This window comes from Gymnogyps californianus, chromosome 15 (genome assembly GCF_018139145.2).
Source record: "Gymnogyps californianus isolate 813 chromosome 15, ASM1813914v2, whole genome shotgun sequence".
NCBI lineage: Eukaryota > Metazoa > Chordata > Aves > Accipitriformes > Cathartidae > Gymnogyps > Gymnogyps californianus.
In genome coordinates, this window is record NC_059485.1 from 17950195 (window position 1) to 17963417 (window position 13223).

General features: G+C 62.1%; 1 protein-coding gene across 5 annotated transcripts; it reads left to right on the top strand.

Moving 5' to 3' along the window:
* The first annotated feature begins 88 nt into the window (after positions 1-88).
* RHOT2 (ras homolog family member T2) lies at positions 89-12453 on the top strand. Of its 5 annotated transcripts, none has more exons than XM_050906072.1 (19): positions 89-134; positions 695-753; positions 1922-2003; positions 2128-2171; positions 3475-3528; positions 3974-4026; positions 4580-4688; positions 5154-5255; positions 5711-5809; positions 6264-6372; positions 6656-6776; positions 7651-7735; positions 8863-9008; positions 9097-9197; positions 9270-9400; positions 9864-9944; positions 10153-10275; positions 10382-10584; positions 11983-12453. In XM_050906072.1, exons 1-19 carry the CDS (start codon positions 98-100, stop codon positions 12098-12100), a joined length of 1857 nt encoding a protein of 618 aa, XP_050762029.1. In that variant the 5' UTR covers positions 89-97; the 3' UTR covers positions 12101-12453. The 5 variants fall into 5 exon arrangements, with proteins under 5 accessions (XP_050762029.1, XP_050762030.1, XP_050762032.1 ...); XM_050906073.1 differs by having other exon boundaries at positions 9270-9397; XM_050906075.1 differs by lacking the exon at positions 5711-5809 and having other exon boundaries at positions 9270-9397.
* Positions 12454-13223: the final 770 nt, after the last annotated feature.

Genomic DNA, 13223 nt, shown 5'->3' on the forward strand with positions numbered 1-13223 from the left:
CTGCCCGCGCCGCTCTGCGCCGCCGCTCGCTGGTGTGGCCGGAAGCGGGGAGGGACGCGGCGGCGGCGGCGGCCCCGGGAGCGGCGGCGGTGCCGCCATGAAGCGGGACGTGCGGATCCTTCTGCTGGGGGAGGGTAAGGCGGGCGGTGGGGGCATGCCGAGGGGAGGGCTCCCGGGGCCCTGTGGACGGCCTTGGGGCCCATAGGGTGCCGCCCGGTACCGGGAGGGCCTCGCCTGTGAGGGAGGCCGGTGGGGAGCCGGCCGTGGCCCCGGCCCCCTGGTGGGAGCTGGCGGGGCGGGAGACGTGTCCCCCACCGTGACGGCCCCGGTGTCGGGCAGCCGCCGCCGGTAGCGCTGCCCACCGGTCGCCGTTGCCAGCCCCGCGGGCTCCCGTTTCTGGCGGCTCCTGCGGGCGGGGCCCTTCCCGTGAGCTCCCTCCAACAGCCCCGGCTCCCCGCCGCGGGCGAGCCGGGCTGAAGCGCTGCACCGCTTTCCCGGTCTCCACCCCGAGGTCTCCCGCAGGGCAAGGACACCGACGTCCCCTTTACCCGCGGGCCGAGCCGCCCCGGGCCCCGCGGCTGTGACCGACTCTGGCCGCTGGCTCCGATCGTGGCTGCCGCCTGCTGCCGCCCCCGGCCCGCGTCCCGCTCAGGCTCTGCCGGGCCGGTGCCAACGTCTTCCCTTTCTTTCCTAGCCCAGGTGGGGAAGACATCTCTGATCATGGCTCTGGTGGGCGAGGAGTTCCCTGAAGAGGTGAGTGTGAGGGCAGGGGCCCCTGGGCCCCCTCGCTGGGTGCCCTGCCAGGCAGCGGTGCGACGGCTCCGTCCCGAGCAGCGTTAGCCTGAGGCGGGGTGTCTGGGAGGTTCACACAGCTCCCTGGGGACTGGTGACAGCCACGGGGCTGGTTTGGGTGAGCTTAAGCCTGTGAGGACTGCGCGGAGCTCCAGCTGAAACGGTGTTTTCTCCAGTTTGTGCTCTAATCCCGGACTTGGGGCCCCGTCTGCCCTGGGGAGGGGCGCAGGTACCTCCCAGAACCCTGCTCCCCGCTGCTGCAGCTAGCACGCTGTGGCTGGGGGTCTCTGTGTCCAGCAGCGCAGCAGGCCGTGGGGCTCAGCCTCGCCCCGTGTGGCAGCGCCGTTTGCTCCCCAGCTCGGCCTCGCTGCGGTGGCACTGGCACAGAGCCCTTGGAAGGGGCCGAGCCACATTCCTGTCTGGAGACGGGCTTGGTGCTTTGAGCTGGGCCATCAGCGAGGAGCAGCATCCAACCTGCCTGCGTGTGCCCCTTGGAGCCTGTGGCTCGGTGGCTCACTGTCCCATCGCAGTTCGGATAGGGAAACGGGATCGGTCTGGCCGGGCATGTTTGCCGCATGCCGTCACGTGGCTTCTTCCGCTGCCCACGAGCAGATGGTGCCCTCTGTGATGTTTGCGCTGGGAAGCATCAGCTCCAGGGGCTTGGGGGAGGACCGGCTCCGTGCACCTTCCCGTGCTCTCACAGCAAAGCCCGGACAATCAGCTTAGCGCTTCTCCCAGCTGCCAAGAGGTCAGGCCGGAGAGCTGGGGGAACGCTGAGGGCTTATCTCCCGGAGCTGTAGCGAGGACGGCAGCGCTGACTTGTCTGAAAGACAGCTTCCCCGGCGGGACTCAGCGCCGTCAGGAGCTGTGTCTCGAGGGAGGGCTCGGGGCTGGGAGGCGGTCGGAGGTTTCACCACGAGGACACTGGCTGTGCGAGGGCTGGACTGTAGCGAGCCGCAGCGGCAACTGCAGTCCGGTGGGCCAAGAGCGATCCGTGGTCCGGAGCTCATCCCACCCTGGTAGGGAGGGCGCTGGGCAGCAGCCGCATTGGGATCTGAAGTCCCTTGTCACCCGTCCTCTTGGTTGCATTCAGCACGGCTGGCTGGACCAGAGTCTGCTGGCTTTGCAGGTGCCCCCTCGCGCGGAGGAGATCACGATCCCGGCTGATGTCACCCCTGAGAAGGTCCCCACACACATAGTGGACTACTCAGGTAGGACCCCGTCCCTCCTCGCTCCCTGCCGGCCTCGCTTCTCCCCTTCTCTGTCTGGCTGAGGGGAGTGGGAAGGGGTCCCCGCTGCCGGGGATGGTTGGTGATGGCTCTCTTCCCCTTTCAGAGTCGGAGCAGACGGAGGATGAGCTGCAGGAGGAGATCGCTAAGGTGAGCGGGGCTGGACGGGGGTGTTGCGGGACAGGAGGCTGCGGTGCCTGCAGCCTGCAGCCGGCGAGTGACACGTGGCTGCTCGCTCTCCCCATTAGCCACCCGGAGATGTGCAGGCGGTTGGTTATCTGTGGATTAATGCTATCGGTTTGTTTAGAGGTTTGTTTAATCCTTCTCTGTCTTGTAAGCTGTTGTATGTGGCTTGTCCTAGTCCTCGGGGAGCCTCCAGAAGGAGAGCGGTGGGGGGCAGCTCGCTGCCCACCAGGAGGTAGAGGAGGCTGCTGAGCAGATAATGTGCTCGTAGCCTCGGGATATTCCCAACGGACTCAGAAGAGGGAAGAAGCAGTTGCTGAGCTTGGATGAGATCCCCCTGCTCCCTACAATAGGTCCCTGTGGCTGCCTGATGAGGCAGTGGCACAGAGGAGTTGGTTTGGGAGCTGGAGCCTTGGGGAGCACTGGGCAGGGAGGAACGAGGGCTCCCATGTCCCTCGGAGCAGGCATGGAGGAATAATCCAGCTGGCTGGCTTGGGTGGGCCCAGCTGCTCTTTGCCCTGGGATTAACCTTGCACAGAGGAGGACCTCTTGATTACGGATAATAAAACTGTCTCTCCTCTGCGTGTCTCACGTGAGCAAAGCTATTTAATCTTTCCACCTCGGCGGCTAACGGCCAAGGAGGTGGGCTGGTGGGCACAGGGGTCCTGCTCCCTCCACCCAGACAGCACGAGTGTACAGAGGCTTAAAATGGCTCCAGGAAATCCTGCCTAAACCCTTGTGTGTCCTCAGGATTAGCACTAAACTCTCTCCTGAAAGGGCCAGTGATCCCTCCTGTCTGCTTCAAATAAAGCATTGGTGTCAGCGCTGTCTGCACGGGGTCAGGGAGGGGAGGAGGGCAGCGGCCGCCGGCCCAGCACGGGGCACGGGCAGAGCCATCGCGGGGGGGACGGCGAGGTGTGGGAGCGGGGAGCCGGGGTGCCAGGCGTGGAGGCAGATGCGCTCACGGCGGCTCCCGAAACAGAGGAGCCAGTCTTTGCTCCGAGCAGCCCGTTGTAGAGCTCGTGTTGACGGCGGGCGAGTCATTGCTGTCGGAGGGCTGTGTGTACGTGTGCACGCTCACGCACGCTCAACCGCTGCTGCCGGGTTTCAGTGCAAGCGTGACAGCAGCGTGTGGGGCCGGAGCTGCCTGGCCGTGGGGCTGGCCTGCGGCTCCGGCAGGGCTGTGCCTCGGGCTCGGGCTGCCTCCCCGCTGCGGTGGGTACACCGCCGGGACCCTCGCTCACCACCCTCTGCTGCTTCTCTCTTGCAGGCCAACGTGGTCTGCGTGGTGTACGATGTCACCAAGGAGGCCACGATTGAGAAGGTAACGGGTCCCCTGCTGGAACCCTGAGCGGCCCCGCTCCGGCAGCAGCGCCGGAGGGGAAGGGGTTCCCAGCGCTGGGTCCTTCCATGCTGTCCCGGCTTTTTGGTGTGGGTGGGTACTGATGCCCCCCAGCCTGTGGGGGATTTGGGGTTTGAGACCCCTCTGCAAGCAGAGGCAGGCTGAACACAGCCCAGGCTTGCTCCCACGTTGGCTGTTGTCCTCATATGCTGGGGGGCAACAGGCTTGTCGCATCTTTCTGCTGGCATCCAGCATCCCTGGGTCTGCTCTGCCTGCTGGTGCGGGGGAATGCCAGGGAGCAGATGGCTGCAGGGCCCTGCTGACTGCTGCGGCGCCTGTGCTGGGAGCTGTGCTGGGAGCTGTGCTGGGAGCTGCCTCTCCCTCCCCAGGCTGCGCTGACAGGCCTTTCTCTGTGCTCGCCTTTCAGATTCGCACAAAGTGGATCCCCATGGTGAACGGGGGAGTTGAAAAGGGCGCCAGGTACCGTGTGTGGCGTGCTCCGCGGGTGCAGAATTGGGGGATTCTAGAGGCCGTGGGGTGCCCACCACCCTCGCCTCTTCCTGAGGTTACTGAGATCAAACCAACTTTGTGGCTTGTGGCCAGACCACTTGTAGCAGAAGAACGTGGGGGCTTTTCTCCCTCGCAGATCTAGCTGAGGCAGAGGGCCACGGGAGAGGGTTCCTTCCCCCCTGGATCTCTTCTCAGCCAGGCAGGGAGAGGACGCTGCCAAGGGAATACGGGAGCACAGAAGCCGCAATCTGTGTGGATTGCTTAGGCAGAAGGCTGCTGTGCTGGATTAAAGGCTCCTGAACATACTGTTGCTGGGTGAAAGCGTAAGCGGGATCAAGCAGTCTGTTTCTCCAGATGGATGCTCCCAGCCGTGGGAGGCAGGAAAGCTGCTGTGGACCCTGTGGAGGAGGGTGGGGAGGCTCTCCGGCCTGCTGTTGGGGAGCGCGCGTGGCTGGGGCAGGGCCGAGACCAAGAGAGGGGTGGCTTCGCTCGTGCTCTCCAACACTCCGTCTTTCTTCCCCAGGATCCCCATTATTTTAGTGGGAAACAAGTCTGACCTGCAGGTGGGGAGCTCTATGGATGTCATCCTGCCCATCATGAACCAGTTCTCAGAGATCGAGACCTGCGTGGAGGTGAGGGAACTGGAGGGTTTCTGCAAAGCCTTCCTGAGGGGTAGGAGCGCTTGTCTGGTGTGAGTCAGGGAGCCTTCGTGCTTGTGGAGAGCTGCCCTGCTAATGTTGCTCTGCGGAAGTACTTCATCTGCGTCTTGAGGGTCTGTGCTTTAGGTTTTCTGTCCCTTGCCTTCCTTGCAGGGAGTGGGTTTCAGTGTCTGCCCACTCCGGCTCTCTGGCTGTAACTGGTGTTGGAGCTACGTGCAGCCCCTGTTGAGTCTGGGGCTGTGGAACAGGCGCAGCAAAGGCAGAGCATGAGCAGGAGGTTTCCCTTTTGTTTTTTCCTGATAGCGGACAGACATTGCTTTGTGCTTTGATGCGCAACTTGTCTGGCTCGGGGAGCTCGTATCATCCTCCTTCTGCCCCTTGTCACCAGCCCATCGCCTGTCCCCGCTCACAGGGCTGTCTCTTCCTTTGAATCCCCAGTGCTCTGCCAAGAACCTCAAGAACATCTCTGAGCTCTTCTACTATGCCCAGAAAGCTGTGCTGCACCCCACCGCCCCCCTCTACGACCCAGAGGAGAAGCAGGTAGGAAGCACTGCCGGCAGCCCCCGGAGGAGTCTCCTTCCCCTCACAGAGCTCTGGTTGCTGTGCTTTTTGCCCCTGGGTAGGAGGGTGGAGAGTTTGGGTCGACGCAGCCGGAACAAGGGGAAAAGCACCCATCTCCCGTGCTTAGCGCAGCCAGCTGAGCATATCCAGGCTGGAGAGATCTGCAAGGACTAGGGGCATGTTGGGGCAGAAGCCCTCATGCTCCAGACCATGTGTTAGCCATGGTGGGAAGGGTCCAGGAGAAACCTTCCCTGTGGGCTGTCCTGCTTCTGACTCCCACCTCCAAGGTGGCTGTGTTACTGGCCTAGCTGGACCGTGCTCCCAGCCAGTGCGGGAAGGGAACCCCTCTGCGCCTGGGGTTTCGGGAGGCAGGAGGAAGAGCCAGGCTGAAGGTGGTGCCCTGTTTTTGTCACCGTGGTTTGTCCATTTTGCAGCTGAAACCTGCGTGTGCACGAGCGCTGACCCGGATTTTCAACCTCTCAGACCAGGATAACAACCAGATCCTTAGTGATGATGAACTCAACTACTTCCAGGTAAGGCTGGCTGCGAAGCTGAGATATTCCCTAGTTCCCTGTGGAAAGCCCCTGGGGTCCCCTTTCCTTCCAATACCAGGCAGAAAGGCTGCCCCTCTCCTGACACAGCCGTCCTGTTTGCATCCAGTGCTTCTGCTGTTGCACAGCTAAAGCACTGTAGAGTGCATCTCCAAGCACACGGGGATCTGTAGGTCCTCCATCTTCACTAAGCTTGGGCCAACTTTGCTCTGCTGTGGGAAGAGCAGGAAGCTCTGGAGATGTTGGGAGTCATGCTTTATTGGGATGCTGAGGAACAGGGGTTTGGTCAGGGTGTAAGGCAGTAATCCCTAAGCTGGGTGGATTTTCTCTCGTAGAAACACCGTCTCCTTGCCAGGGCAGAGGGATGCTGGCGAGACAGAGGGTTGTGCTGTCTGTGTGCTTTGCTGATGATGACCTTCTTTCTCTTGGGAGGTAGAAGTCCTGCTTTGGAAACCCCCTGGCTCCCCAGGCCCTGGAGGACGTGAAGATGGTTGTGTGGAAGAACACCACAGACGGGGTGCAGGACAATGGCCTGACGTTGAACGGTAACAGCACGAGGGCTCCGTGCCCCTTCCCAGTGAGGGACGGAGGGACCCATCTCCTTCAGCACGTTGCGTGGGGCCCTGTCCTTGGGCAGAGCCTCTCGGCTCTCATTCCAAGCCTCGTTATTCCCTCTTGTCAAAGCAAGCCTGAGCCTGCTGTGGCTACTAGAGCTTTCTGTCTAAGCAGCCTGTTCTCCCAGGGAAAGCGTGGTCCTGAGGAGTGGATCCCTGAGGCTGAGTGCTTGGTTGGCTCCGCTGTGTCTGACTCACCTGATCTCTCCCACAGGCTTCCTCTTCCTCAACACGCTCTTCATCCAGAGGGGCCGGCACGAGACCACCTGGACCATCCTTCGCCGCTTCGGGTACGACGATGAGCTGGTGCTGACGGATGACTATCTCTACCCACAGTGCGTATCCTGCCGTGGAGCGGGGTGGGCAGGGTGTGACGTTCCCATCCCCGTGGTGCGCAACTTGGGCACCCCAGCACCTTTGCTGGCTCCTTTCTGCACCCTGGGGTCTACTGCGTTCCTCAGCTGAGGCTGAATCCGCAGCCTTAGCTCCTGGTCAGGTTCGTGCTCCTCACCTTCCCCTCTGGGCCGGAGCTGACACGTGGGGTTGGCGACGAATACAACGGGCCTTGGAGCTGCTGACTGTGCTGCTGGCTCTGATGTAGGCGGGCAAGGAGGTGGGGAATGAAGGGCCTGTCCCTGACTTCTCTTGACATCAGCAAGGGGCTTTCGAAGGCTGTTCTGTCTCTGCCCGAGCTGAGGCAGAATGACTCTTGTCGGGAGCAGCGAGCTGTCAGCGTAGCCCTCCTGGCTGATTCTGTAGCTGCTGTCTCTTCTCTCCTCTCTGCCACCCCGGAGGTGGTGATCTGGCAGGAACGAAAGGGTTTGGCTTGTGAGCTGCTTCATCCTCTCCCCAGACAGCAGGCTGCGCGGGGAGGCGACAGGGCCCGGGCTGGTGGAAAGCACCCCCGGGGGTAGTGCTGTGCCCTACTGAAGCCCTGGGCACGAGGCAGAGCGAGGGCTACGTCGTCTCCCTGACTGCTTGGGCAGCGTGGATGTGCCGAGGAGAGGCCACTGTGCACCCTCAGGGCTTCTCCCCAAAACAAGGGGGCTGTGTCAAGGAATAGCCAGGCCTGGAGACAACCGCTGGCCTTGAGCAGGGAGGAGTGGGGAGCTGTGTCCTCTGGGTGAGATCTGGGTTGGCCGAAGACCCGCTCACACCCTGCCCTTCGTTCAGGGCTTGAGGAGGCTCACTTGGGTCTCTTTCCGACAGGTTTCGCCTTCCCCCCGGCTGCTCCACGGAGCTCAACCACTTGGGCTACCAGTTCCTGCAGCGGCTGTTTGAGAAGCACGACAAGGTGGGCAGCGCGTGGTGGGGCTGCCTGGGGAGGGGATGCTCTCTGCTAGGCTGGCACATTTGCGCGTAGCTGCTCTCCTGTCCACCGCTCTGTTCCAGGGAGCAGGCGTAGCGCCAGCGAAGGGCTTTCCTCTGCCAGGGTGCTCCCTTTGCGGCTTCTTGCCGAGGCTTTGGGAGCAGGAGGTGGTCACAGCGAGCCGTAGGTAGTCTGATGGCGTGTCAAGGGCATGGGGTTGTGGTCGCTACCCTTGACCAAAGGGCAGCCAGTAAAGTTTGGGCCTTTGGGGACGGGTCTAAGTTGACGTCAAACAAGTGTAGCCCCTCATAGTCCCTGGCTGCAGCGCGTGGGGTGGCAGGGAAGCGGGCACAGCTGCTGGCCTGCAGCCACAGACCAAGCACGAGCATCTGCACGGCTGCCAGCCCTGAGGAGGGGGTGCCAGGCCGGAGAGAGGGAGAGAAAGCAACTGATTTGTGCCGTACTCTGGCTCTTTGGAGAGCGCAGGAAGTGGATTTGTTGGATCTGCATGCACCTTCTCGCACTGGTAATTCAGATGTTGATGTGTACCTGGGGTACGGCAGCTCTGTGGCCACGGGGAATTGCAGCACTGAGTCGACACACGTCCCTGTCTGCCCAGATGCCGGCAGATCCTCTTCAGGCACGCCAGCGTGAAGGCGCTGCGCTGGCCGGTGGTTAGCTGGTGGCCTGGTGGCCGCATGCAGACCTTGGGTTAGTTACCCTGCGGCGCAGAAGGCCACGCTGGACCGATGGAGGCTGCTGGCCCCAGGGAGGCTCAGGGCTTGCGGGGTGAGCGTGGATGGGTCCTGCCCGGTAGCAGGGCTGGCACTGGTTCCAGCCGCGATCGCAGAGCAGAACCGGCCTGTCTCTTGTGCAGTGGTGGGAGTCCCTGGGGCACAGGCTCTCTGCACGCTCACGCAGCTCTGGCCTTGCTTGCGGTTGATTTCTGCCATTGAAAGCACCCTGTGTCATTCTGCAGCAGCAAGCAGGGTGGCTTTTGTGGCAGGGACCCTCTCTGGACCCTGACAATGCTTGGTGTGGCTGCAGAGAGCTGCCCGTGTGTGCATGGGCTGTGTCCCGCCTCAGCTGCTGACTCCCCTTTGTTTCGGCAGGACCAGGACGGAGCCCTCTCACCCACAGAGCTGCAGAACTTCTTCAGCGTCTTCCCCTGCGTGCCCTGGGGCCCCGAGCTCTACAACACGGTATGCACCACTGATAAAGGCCTGCTTTCCCTGCATGGATTCCTCTGCCAGTGGACGTAAGCTCAGTCCCTCTCCCCTGCCTTTAGTCACATCGCTTAGCCCTTGCTGACCTCGTCGGCTTCCCGGTGCTCTCTGTCTCTCCAGGCTCGTGGCTTACCTGGATGTGCGGCACTGCCTGGAGTGCCTGGGCTACCTGGGCTACCCCATCCTCTCGGAGCAGGACTCCCAGACGCAAGCCCTTACGGGTACGGCCATGCCCTCCCCTCCTGTCGCGCCTTGGGTCCCTCCTCTCGCTCACCCAGCCTCTCTCTTGCCAGTGACCCGGGAGAAGAGGATCGACCTGGAGAAAGGCCAGACCCAGAGAAACGTCTTCCTCTGCAAGGTGCTGGGAGCCAGGGGCGCAGGCAAGTCCGCCTTCCTGCAGGCCTTCCTCGGCAGGAGCCTCGCGGTGAGTGGCTGCTCCCCTCTCCGGCCGCGCTGCGGCAGGGCGTCCCGGCGGAGCAGGAGGCAGAGCCGTGAGGCCGTTGAGCGATCTGCCGCGTGATGGCACCTCCCTGCCCACGGCCAAGGCCCCGGCATCCCGGCAAAGGGCTTCACACCCCTCTCCGTGCCGGCGGTGCCGGTTGCTGTGGCTCTTGCGTCCTTAATTTTGCCTGAGGCAGTGGGCCCACTCCCTCTGCTTGTCCCGAGGATCTGGAGGGGCTGTGCCTTTCCCGGGCAGCCGTATCTCCCCGAGGTGACGCTGGCTTTCCCTGCTTGTTACAAACGGCCTCACGTCTCGTGGCAGACGCCGGCTGGCCTTCAAGTGGCTGTTACACCACAGGGGCTCGGGGCAGCGTGAAATGTTCTCTCTCCCCCAAGCGCTGCTCTTGCTCCCTGCTGTCTGAGACGGTGTTTTTCATCCGTGGCAGGCCCAGAGGGAGAATCCAGGAGAGCCATCCCTCTACGCGATCAACACGGTGCAGGTCAACGGTCAGGAAAAGTACCTTATAGTAAGTCAGGGAGAGGAGGGAATCGCTGCTGTGTCTGGCTCGCAGCCGGGCTGGGCTGTCCCCCCCCATATTGCTGCAGTGCCATCCCGGCACCCCCGGGCTGGGCTGTGGCTGCGGTTACGCCGGCACAGTCCGTGCGCTGGTGTGAGAAACAGCCGAGCCCCTTGAGATGGTGCCGTGCCACACGTCCTTTCCCCTCCTGCCCCAGCTGTACGAGGTCAGTGCCGACACGAAGTTCGTGAAGCCGTCGGACGCAGCCTGCGATGTTGCCTGCTTCATCTATGACCTGAGCGACCCCAGATCCTTCAGCTACTGTGCCAGTATTTATAAGGTAGCTGGCAGGGGCTCTGGGGGACTTCAGCCTTTGCGTGGCAGCCCCGCGTCTCCCAGAGCTTGGTTGCTTACCCCTCGCCGGGGACTTCTCCCTGTCTCTGCAGCAACACTACATGGACAGCCAGATCCCCTGTGTCTTCGTGGCCTCCAAGACAGACCTGCCAGAAGCGAGTCAGCAGCCCGGGCTCTCTCCCGCCGAGTTCTGCTACAAGCACTGCCTCCCGCCACCCTTCCTCTTCTCCTGCCACGGCCAGGGTCCGCCCGGCACCACCGTCTACACCAAGCTGGCCACCGCCGCCACCTTCCCGTTAGTATCCTTCCCGCGGAGGGGGCTCTCGGCCAGGAGCAGAGCTTGGGGAGGGGGGCTGTGTCCGAACCCGACCTCTGCCACGTTGCTTTTGGTTTGGTTTCTCTCTAGCTCTTGGTGTCGTCTGCTCATACAAGTAATTGAAACAAAAAGGCCGCTTCTTCCCCTACTTGGAAAGGGTGGAGGCTCTCTTCTGCCTTGTGTGTGTCTCTGGCAGATTTATTAGATAGATCCTGCCACGGGCGTTTTTATTTTTGAAGCCTAAGATAAAAAATGCTGAAGGGGAGTAGCCAGCCTAGTTTGCCAAGGCCCGCAGAGGGAGGGTGGCAGCTACTTTCTCCTGATGAGGTGGATCAGACTGAAAAAGACGTCAGTGAAGCGAGACCTCTTGTTCACACAGCCTTCCTTTGGGAAGGAACCGCACCTGAAAGGGGCTGGGTAAGAGGGTAGGGCGGCAGCCAGGCCGGTCACGGGCGGGGAGCGGAGATCTGGGAAGGAAAGCGTGTCTGCGTGTGGCATCGCTCCGCTCGAGGGGCGGAGGGGGCTGAAAGCTGAGGGTCGGAGGCAATGCCGGGGGCAGAGCCCTCCCGGGGAGAACGTGTGGGTGCATTGGAAGACAGGATGGGATTACTAGTGAGTGGTTTTCCCTCTAGCTTCTTTTCAATAAACAACTTTATTTTTAGAGCTGACACTTTTTTTTTTTCCCCTCTGCAGTATTAAAATTTAAATATTCTTAATATATCTTAGGGTATGTGGTATAAATAAATAACGGCGTAATGGAGGGCCAGGGATTGGCTGTTCTCCCCTGATTTAGTGGAAAATGAATAATGGATATGTCTTTCCTCCTCGGAGAGGAGCACGTTGATGCAGGACAGCACGTGTTTAGGAAGGGAATGTGTACGCTTGGGCGGGACTGGGCCCCTTCCCTTGCTGCCCTTAGGTCGGTGTCCCCGGCTGTGCCAGCGTCTCCGCTTGCATCCGCTTCTGGGTCTCTGTGCACTTGGAGTTGTAAAAGCAACTTGACCTAGAAAGGAAGATACATACCTCCTTGCTCGTACTAATTATTTAGGTGTTGGTGTGCTATTTCCAGACCATGGGAGGGTAAAGCCACATCCGTCCCACCAGCGGGGCGGGGAGCCATCGTTTAGCTTGATGATGATGCCGGGCGGCGGGTGCTCAGGCTTGCGGGGCCGGGGAGCCTCTTGGTGCTCTCTGCCTTCGGCTGGGCTCTGTCCCCCAGCCTGGAGCTGCGCCGTGGTCACCCGCTGTCCGTCCCCCCCAGGGACACCCCAACCTCCCTGCTTGGGGTGGAAGCGCTCCGGGCTGTCGGGGAGCTTGGCGTTTGTACAGCAGTCTCCGTGCACCTCGCTCACTGGCCTCTTCTCTCTTTCCTTGCAGCCACTTGAACGCCGTGGAGCTGGGAGCTGCGTCCTTCTGGCTCCGGGTGGCTCTGGGGGCCGCGGTGACTGCTCTGGTAGGGTTCACGCTGTACCGCGTGCTAGCCAAGAACAAGTGAGAGTCGCTCTCCGCCCCGTCCTCCCCGTGACACCAGCCTCCCCATCCCGAATGACGCCCCGGTGAGGGGCCCTGCCTCAAGCTGGTCCCTGGTGGGAAATCCTCCTTTCCCTTCAGCCTGGATTGCAGGACCAGTAAAACCAGACTTCCCAGCACCAGCAGGATAGATCCCCCGGCACCGGCCAGCCTAACCCTGCCGGCCTCTTCAGCCTCCTCGCCCACGTGGCTCCTGCCCGGCCGTGGCAGCAGGGGCCAGGCGGCTCTGCCTGGGGGCTCCCCCTCACCGGCAGCTGGAGGATCACCCTCATCTTTTATTCTGTTAAATTTTTTTTAACGTTTGTTTTTAAGCTCAAACATGAGTGTTTTAGTATCTGTTTGGGCTGGGCACATCCCTTCCCCAGAGGGCTGTGCTGGTGCCCTCAATTCTTGGGGGGGGGGGCAACACTCCCGGAGCCCCTGGGACCTCCAGCAGCGGCAAGAGCTGTCGAATGGGCTCATGGCTTCAGCGCCCTGGGGCACACCTCCATCCCCTGGCCCTGTTTCCCTCAGCCAGCGCTGGGAAAGGCAGCCGTGGAGGGCCAGGCGTTTACACCCCCCAAACCCCTGTGTTTTGGGGTCATGCCTGGCCCCTCTTACTGGGACGCTGTGGTTGCAGCCCCCAGCCCCGGGCTGCAAGGGAGGAGTGATACCCGGGACTCATCCCAGGCTCATTCTCTCGTTTCTGCGCAAAAATACTCGGAGTCCTGCAGTGTGCCAGGCTCTCGGCCCATCTGCCCTCCTCCCCTGCCCGGCTGCGTGGCCTGTCCCCTCCCCACCCTGCTCTGGCCACCAGTATTGATGGCCACCAGTATTCGCAGGGCCCCAGGAGCTCTGGTAAGGGCTGCGAGGGCGTAGGGTGCCCGCCGCGCTCCCGAAGGCAGGCTGCAGTCCTTTCCTGGCAGTGCCGTGGCTGAGCTGGTGCCACGCCGTGCCACACGCTGGCACACGGCCCTTGTCCTGCTGTCCCTTCCGTAGGGCCCTGGCCGCGCTGAGGCTGTCCCAGAGTGCGAGGCTCTGGGCGTTGCATCTCCTAGTACGACTGGAAGCTCTTTCCTCCCCTGTCCCCTGCCTGTCCCCGAGCTGGC

What these genes read in the sequence shown, in the direction of transcription:
- RHOT2 (XM_050906072.1), top strand. Translation starts at nt 98, where the DNA reads ATGAAGCGGGACGTGCGGATCCTTCTGCTGGGGGAGG. An exon ending in TGTTTGAGAAGCACGACAAG is followed by an intron (nt 7,736 to 8,862) that starts GTGGGCAGCGCG and finishes TTGTTTCGGCAG; the next exon opens with GACCAGGACGGAGCCCTCTC. An exon ending in TCCTCGGCAGGAGCCTCGCG is followed by an intron (nt 9,401 to 9,863) that starts GTGAGTGGCTGC and finishes CATCCGTGGCAG; the next exon opens with GCCCAGAGGGAGAATCCAGG.